This window comes from Crocodylus porosus, unplaced genomic scaffold (assembly GCF_001723895.1).
Source record: "Crocodylus porosus isolate Cpor-Errol unplaced genomic scaffold, CroPor_comp1, whole genome shotgun sequence".
NCBI lineage: Eukaryota > Metazoa > Chordata > Crocodylia > Crocodylidae > Crocodylus > Crocodylus porosus.
The window spans coordinates 11208406-11216760 of record NW_017728886.1 but is presented as its reverse complement, the minus strand read 5'-3'; the positions used below and the strand labels follow the sequence as shown (position 1 = coordinate 11216760).

The 8355-nt window shown below is 43.4% G+C and overlaps 1 protein-coding gene across 3 annotated transcripts in view; it reads left to right on the top strand.

Moving 5' to 3' along the window:
- Positions 1 to 7608, top strand: part of PRKAG2 (protein kinase AMP-activated non-catalytic subunit gamma 2) — a 328707-nt gene extending 321099 nt beyond the window's left edge. For all 3 annotated transcript variants that reach the window (XM_019530337.1, XM_019530343.1, XM_019530349.1), the window contains 2 exons: positions 3628 to 3721; positions 5992 to 7608. In XM_019530337.1, coding sequence (XP_019385882.1) covers positions 3628 to 3721; positions 5992 to 6023 — 126 coding nt within the window. In that variant the 3' untranslated portion in view covers positions 6024 to 7608. The remainder of the gene's footprint in view (positions 1 to 3627; positions 3722 to 5991) is intronic.
- The last annotated feature ends 747 nt before the right edge of the window (positions 7609 to 8355 follow it).

Sequence of the window (8355 nt, the reverse complement as noted above, 5' to 3'; positions counted from 1 at the left end):
GATCTGTTCAGGTCCCTCCTGACCCTAGCTACTATGAACTATGAAACCCTGAATGCTGTGAAAAACATCCAGGATACAGTGCTTTACAAAAGTCTTCATCTGTCATTCTGGCAAGGCTGGTTGAGAAACACTCAGTTCGAGCCACACTTGGGTAATAAAACAAGCTCAAGCATGCAAATATCATAAAGATGCATGTAAATTCAGATGAAAATGCATAATATTACTGTAACCTGTATTCTTGATTGCATTTAGTTTCATGCCTGTGGTACTTGCCGTCTCCCATGTGGCATTAGCGTGACTGAAGAGAGAACTGTTTGTTTCTACACAAAGGAATCCTTCCAGATGATTTGTCTGCCTTTAGAACAGAGTTGGTTGGTGGTTAATTCTGGAGCTGCAGTGAGGTTGGTCTGAGTTTATTTTCCAAGCAGGATTCATACAGAATCAGTTCCAGGGTAAGGCAGGGGTGTCAGACTTGCTTTGTGTCTTGGGCCAGATTCGGACTGTGGGGCCCCTTGCAGGTCAGATTTGGTGTGGGGCTGTGCAGCAGTAAGGGGGCAAGTGGCTCCAGACCAGGTAGCTACTTGCTATGGCAGAGGCTCCACACGTGTGGCAGGCCAGGTGGCTTCAGTGCAAGCAAGGGCTGTGTCACAAAGCTCTCGCTTGCTCCCTGGTAGTCTTGCGCCCGGATTTCCTGGCCCATGGATTCAGTGGGTCTCCAGGCCTAAGTCTGACACCCCTGGGGTATGGGATTGCACACTCCTTTACACCAACACTAGCAAATGCCAGAAGGTGCAATCTTGAGAGGAAGCAGACCTTGTCAAGTCTTTCATCCAGTTTCATCTGATGCTACATTTTCCAGTGTTTGGGTGCTCTTATCATCTATCTGCTCCAGTATCAGTAGCTGTAGTGAGTAAAAGGGAAATGCAAAAAATGTCCACCTATCGCGAGCTTGCAGGAGCAAATCAGAATGACCTGGTTCAGTCACTAGCCGAATCAATCTAGAATTTCACCTTCTGCAGTTTACGTGATTTTGCATCTTCAGCCTTCTAACTTTCCTCTTATTGATGATTTTGAGAAGTTGCTCAAATTAATTATCACTCCTTGGGGGGCTCCATTAACTGCATCACGTGGCACTATATCATCTCACGTCCTCTGTGTTCACTGTAGCCTCAGTCCAAAAACTTGAGATCTGTGCATTACTGAGTCCTGAATTACCCATATAAGGTCTGAGTTAGAGGTCTAAAATCCATTTCAGTCTTGAAGAAAGTCTTCCTTCCTGGATGCTCAAACTGAATGTGATATGCAAATCCTTGGTCTCCCTTACTCTGTAAGAAGCAGGTTGTGTCCTCTGATAGATTCACTTTTCTTTGGAAGCTTTATGGAACGGAGGGGCCAGGTGAAAAAGGAACCATTAAAAGACGAACAAGTTGAATAGGACTTATGTAGATGTAGAAATCCCAAATTTTCATAGAATCAGGCAGCGTGTCTCACGAGGTGTGGCCCATCTTGGCCAGCTTACCTGACCCTTTCCTCATTAACCTTTGTTTCACCAGGTGGCAGCTGTGAGAAGGGAAACCACCTTTGCAAGAGGAACCTGCCTTTCAAGATTTGCCATTTAGCTACAGTACAGTTCAGTTCATGTAACTCTATGCACCCATTCCATTTACCATCTAATAGGAAAAACGAATGAATGTATTCTTGTGCAGGCTGCATAGCGAATGAAAATGCCCCAAGTAAATGGATATATTATGCACAAATACAAAATGATTCTCTATGTATCTATGGTAACTAGAGGCATTAAAACATACCAGATGTACAGCCCTTTACCCCCAGTAATGTCATAAGCTGCCACTGGCTCAGAATTGGAGTGAAAGTCCCACATCTTGTGTGCAGAATCTTTTTGCTATAAAAATATGGTACTAAATTCATGCAATTGAGTGCTTGATCATATCAAGGAAGAACTGGGGGGTTAAAGTGTTACAACTTGCCTGCTGCACCTAGTCCAGCCTGTAAGAGTGAAGAATGCTGGTTGCATTTCAAATACAGAACTGGAAACAGTAGTGTCATCGTTTGCAGTTGTAATCATTTACCATCATGTGAAAAAATGTCTTATAGAAAATAGGTGTGAACAATGATAAAATGAAGGAAATGGTTATATGCCCTGCCTTATTATTTTAAAGCCTCACAGTATTTGGTTGTTAATTAAGATACTTACATTCATGCTGGAGTATGACTTGGTCATGTCCATGGGTTTACAGAGTTAGTGTCAGGCTGCTCCATTTAAATTATTCAGGCTAAATTGTTTCATAGTAAAAAGTTAATAATTGCAGTAAGTAAACAAATGATAGCACTCCCAGCTTGGGAAAGAATAGATTGGTTGGTTTCACTTTTGTTGGTCTGTTTTATTCTTTTTTTTGATTCACCTGGATTGATGTAATGTTGCAATGTTCAGTATAAACACTGCAGGCAAATATGTCTTTGAAAGAAATCTATTTCCCCTGGAATTAAATCACACCCAAAACTGCTTCATGTGCGTTTAGAAGGCCTTAAAATCCCCCTCTGAAAAAGGACTAAGAGCACTTGCACAGCTGTTCCTAAGTGGCTGCCTATGTTTAGAGCTGCCTGCTAGCTTTATTGAAAATGTTCAGTGCAGAGAGAGCTCAGCGAAGAGAGGGCAGTGTTCAAAACCAACCATGTTCTCACCACGCAACTGATTTGGGCCTCAGGTTGTGAGTACACTGCACACATGCTGTGCCCGCGTGTTGCATCTTTGCCTGCATTATCCCCACCAAGAAGCAGTTGGCCAACTGCACGTAACACAGTAGGCAGATGAATTGGCATCGACTCTCTGCCACTAATTAGTCCACCCACGGTGTCATGTGGACTTGACCTCACTGCTTCCAGTCCAGATGCGGAAACATGTAGAGCCCTGCAGTGTGTGGGAGGGAGCTGCTGCCAGGAACATGTCGTTTGTGGTCTAGACATGGCTTCAGCCTCACTCTTACAGCCTCGTCAGGGACGTATGGGGCTGAGCACAAATCACAGCTCACTGAGACTGAAAGTCTTTTCCTGGGGACAGCGCACCCATCCAAATGCAACTTGATTTGAAGTCCTAGGCTGAGGCGGCAGATGTATGCTGATGAAAAGCATGTGCTGCTGCTTTTTCGTCTCTTAGGCCCAGATCTTGTTTGTACATTCTTAGTTCTGAATACCTTTGATAAGAAGTTGTTAATCCAGTAAATACATAACCTACAGTAACATTTGATTCAGTTTCTTTCAGTGTAGCAGCATGTAAAATCTCACAGATATTTAGATGTTGTTAAAATAGTATTATTTCTGGGCTGGTATCACCCAAGCTTTCCTTCAGATATTCTGATTGTTGCCATGTCAGACGAACATTACAACTGGGGCTGCTTTAAGATAAACTTGTTTTCAGCTGCCTGGAAGGTAAAGGGCATTGATAATGTCAGTTAAGAACATGTCGACTTTGAGCAATTTCTTTCCTTTCCTAATTGTGGAAACTTGCTCACTTTACAGCCCACTGCGATAGGATTCTGATTTCTGTGTTGCCACCGTTTGTTAATTGGGACAATTTCTGTTTTATAATGTGCTGTTCCCTGCTTATAGGTTCACCGTCTGGTGGTAGTGAACGAAGCAGATAGCATTGTGGGCATCATCTCCCTCTCGGACATTCTTCAGGCTTTGGTGCTCACGCCAGCAGGTATTCGTGCTACCTTCTGACATGTTCTGTACCCATTTATATCCAGTAGCCTATCAAATGCTGTTCCTAGGCTGTTGGATTCAGTGTAAATGCTGGTCTCCAGATACTGATCATAATGGTGGAACCGTCTTGATTTTAAGTAAAATAACTGCTTGATCATATTTCCTAGCGTATTTTCATTTTTTCACTTACCTCTTAAATACTGTATCAGGCATTCACCATTAGAGTCAAGCTGTGCTTACCGGGCTGCAAGCCCAACTGGCTGTACAGGCTGCTACTCTTATATTTTCTTTCCAGAGCTTTTGACCAGAGACTCTTCTGGCCATGGCAGTGCCATGGGGTTTGCTCTAGCCTGGTGGTGATGGTATAAAGAGCAGTGTACGCTTCGTGCTCTTCAGTTCCTCTCAGCCGCCCACCTGAGATGCAGTAGTTACTGGCCGCTGCTTGCAGACGGCATTTGTTCTTCTCAGTGGTTGTACCATTTTTTCTTTTGACAACTTTCCTTTAGTTTCTGTTTCTTACCTTTTATGTGATTTTGTTTTTCTGCCCTCTCCCCTACATGTTTGTTGAGTGAGGTACCGCCTCATAGACTTCAGGCTGGGGCAGTCTGTGGAGCAGTGGCAGTCTCAGATGGCTGTTTGCAATGCACAGAGTGAGGTGTGATCCTGATGGCACCAGCTTCTGCAGATCCTGCAGGTTCTGCTCTGGGATCTGTTCTTTATTGCAGGGCAGTGACAGGCAGCTCCAACTCGCATCACCAGCTGACATGTGAGACCTCTTGGCCAGCTCATAGTTCTGTTAGCGCCCAGCCCATCTCTGAAACCGCCTGCTGGGGGCCCCAGCACTTTGTAGTGGGGTGTCCAGGTAGAACTAGCGTAACACGACAGGGCCAATATAGTGATTTGGTTCCATAACTCATGCTGGTGGCAGTTTTGCACTTCTCTTGGATCAGCCAATACATAGTGATTGTCAATTTGTAGACATTTAGCAGGGCACGAAAGTAAAAGTTTTGGAGTGTTTGAAGTCAAACATGCTGGATTTTCTTGGAGGAGGGAAGACAAAAACAAAAGTTGCCTGTACCTTGGGCTACATTAGAGCTGAATGTGTTCCTTCAACAAAAACACCTAGCCATAAATCTGACTAGCATCTTTCACTTGTGCCCGGGTTACTACATTTAGTCTGAGATTAGCCATTCTGTCTACCTCAGTCCAGCAGATGTAAGGAAATACAGCTTTTCTGAGGGATCTCTCCTCCACCAGAGAGACTGCTGGATGTGGGGAACAGAACCTGTTGTACTTAACATAGTGTACAGCCATGCACCATTCAGCCTCCCCCAGTGCCTTAGAGCTCTGGCCTCTAGTCGGGTGTCTGAGCTCCCTTTGAGTATAACTCCATCATTGCTCAGCTCGCGCAGTTTGACTGGAAGAGAGGAGGAAGAGCTTGATGCCACAGCTTGCCCACAGAGGTGATGAAGGGGTCAGAGGAAATCTTGTACACTGAACAGATCTTTCACCTCTGCACCATTTGTGCCTCTGGGATGGTAGCATGCCCCGTTAATCAGGATGTTCCTCTCTACCAAAGGAACTGGTGAACCCACAGTGCAATTTGGGCATGGTCCTCTGGCTCAGTCTCAAATACACCTTCAGGAGGATGCCTTAGTGCTGATATTGGCTCAAGCAAATACACAACCAGAAAAACCTGCCAAGGACCTTTGGCACAGGTTCTCAGTAACTTCCTAAAGGAGGCTGAAAAATTATCACCAGTTCAGTGCCTGTCTGAGAGAGGCCAGGGACAGACAATCATTTTAACATTCAGTCATTGTAAAAAGGGAAAGGGGGGACTTGGTGCTTGGGAGCACACCTCAGTTATTCCAGCATCTGTCTGCTCCTGAATGGGCATAAGCAGAGCTAAACTACTATCATTTTAAACCTGTTTCATTCATTAGCTCTGCTTACACCTGTACAAGAGGAGATGCATGCAACTTATAATAGAGACTGGCTCTGTAATCCTCAACCTGTCTGGCCTGTGGGCTGGGTGTCTGGTGCGAGATCAGTCCAGAGGCCAGATCCTGCATATAGGGTGGCAGGCAGGGTTGGTCCACCATGCTGGATCAAACCCTGTGCACCGGCCAGTCAGTCCCTGGTAGGACATGCCGTGTGTTCCAAAGTGAGTGGTGCTTTTCAGTGATGTCCCACAACTGCGACATTGTGTCAGCAAGGAAACTGCATGTATTTGCATGGTCTGAATTTGTTTTTCCTCTTTATTAACAGGTGCCAAACAAAAGGAGAGTGAAGCTGAATGACTGCTGTGAATGTACAGACCTTTGTAGGAGAACTTGAACAAAGTTTCTGGGTCAAGTTTGTCTCAAGAACACTGACTGCAATAGAAAAGAGCAGAATAGTGGAGAAGGTGCATTGGGACTTAGTGATGGGTAATGAGTCTATTTCCCCACAGTGATGTCGCAAAAAAGCAGCATGACGAAAGCTTATATGTTAAAATGTAGGCTTGTATTTCAAAATGTCTTCAAAACATTTGCTGAAAGACTTCACATGATGTCCTTCATTAAAATGCACTGTATTTTGAAACTCTTTCATTTTGTATTTGACAGAAGTCACTGGTCAGCAATGGATATATGTGACATAAGGCAAGTGTATGGCATATTCATATCATAGTGCCTTATGTCAGAATACAGCAATATGTCATCACTGTTGCCCATCACTGTCCAAGGAAGTATTGTGCTTAAACAAGACACTGTATGTGAATGTGAAAGTCTTTGAAACCTAAAACCAAATCAGATTCAGTTCTCATTAGATTTGTCATACAAGTTGTAATTTGAGTATCAGTACATTTCCTTCAAACTTTAATGACAGTTTTGTGTTAAATGTTGCATTTGGAACTGAGATGTAAAACGAGACTGATTTTTGAGAACAGCTTTATTTATTTTTACTTTCTGGCAATTTTTTACACATCTTCGGTGGATAGCGAAAAACTTCACCATATCCATTAATAAACTCTTGATTGTTATACAAAACAGTGGCAAATCTTCTCATTATTTAAAACTTTGGAGCTGCAGAGGCTGTGGCTTGTAGATCAGTCCACATTCCTGTAAGGTTTCCAGAAGCATGCCTTGACAAGTGTTCTGGATTGGCATACAGGTACCGTGGAGGAAACGAAGTGCCAGAGAACTATATATTTTCCTCTGTATTAAAATGTAAAATCATGTTTGTAAGACTATGGATAACATTTTTGTAAATGATGCTGATGTACACAGATGCAAGGAGCAGGGAAAGTTTTTTTGCTAATGTAAATGCACTGTAAAGCTTGGAGATGAGACTGTACTTGTAGACTCTTGCAAATGGAAGAAATTAAACAACCCTACTGTATCCGTTTGTTCATAGCATTTCTTGAAAATGCCAGACCTCGCATGCATGTTGCCGTGTAGATACTCAGTTTGGTAATGTAAACTAGGAGCTTGAATCATTCTTTTCTCCCTCCCATTCTGCTGGGATGAAGCCAGTACAAAAATTTCAAAAGCACATTTCTTTCCCTGGAATATTAAATGACACTTTAAACTATTTATTAAAACCAAATGAATATTACATCTCATACGTATGCTGTGTATTGTGCCAGTTAGGTTACTGAAAGTGGATTGATCTGTCATTGTCTAGTTCCACACACAGAAAATGGGGGAGGCCGAGTAGTTTTGATTTAATTGGGGTTTAAAAAAAAAAAAAAAATCTGTCTAATCCAGATCATGGTTTCTGCACACCTGAAACGTGAGTCTAAAATACCATTGTTGGTTAGTAGCATCTCATGGGACTCTGTTTTCTGTACAAAATCCAAACCTGTTCATGCAGTATGCTGACAAATAAATAAATGTTTTTTTTATTTTTTCACTCCCCTTTTTATTTTATTGCTTCTGAAAAGCTTGAAAAGAATTTTCTCCCACAACTTTTAGTTTTTGCTTATATAAATGTTGACTTTTTCCTATGCATTCCTGTACCACCTCTGGGGAGTCTATTCCAGACCGTAGGCACTCAAATCGTAAAGAAATGTTTCCTTATGTCCAATCTGAAGCGATCTTCAATCAATTTGTGTCCATTGTTTCTTGTCTTCCCCTGGGGTGGGGAACAGATGCTCCCCCAGGCCCTGATGCGTACCCCTTATATACTTATAGGCTGCCACCAAGTCCCCTCTAAGTCTTTATTTCTCCAGACTGAAGAGTCCCGAGTCTTTCAGCCTCTCCTTGTATGACCTGTTCTCCAGACCTCTAATCATGCGCATGGCCCTCCTTTGGACTCTCAAGCTTCTCCACATCCTTCCTGTAGTGCGGCACCCAGAACTGGATGCAGTACTCCAGCTGTGGTCTCACCAAGGCCAAGTAGAGTGGGAGGATGACATCCTTAGTCTTGCCTGAGATGCATCAGTAGGTACATGCCAGCGTTTGATTCACTCTGCCAGCTCCAGCACCGCATTAGTGGCTCGTGTTCATTCTGTGGTCAGTCATGACCCCCGGGTCTCTTTCAGTTGTGCTGACAAGCGTAGCACTGCTGAGCCTGTAAGTGTGTTGTGGATTATTTCTTCCCAGAGGGAGCACTTTACATTTCTCTGTGTTAAACATCATCAGGTTTTGA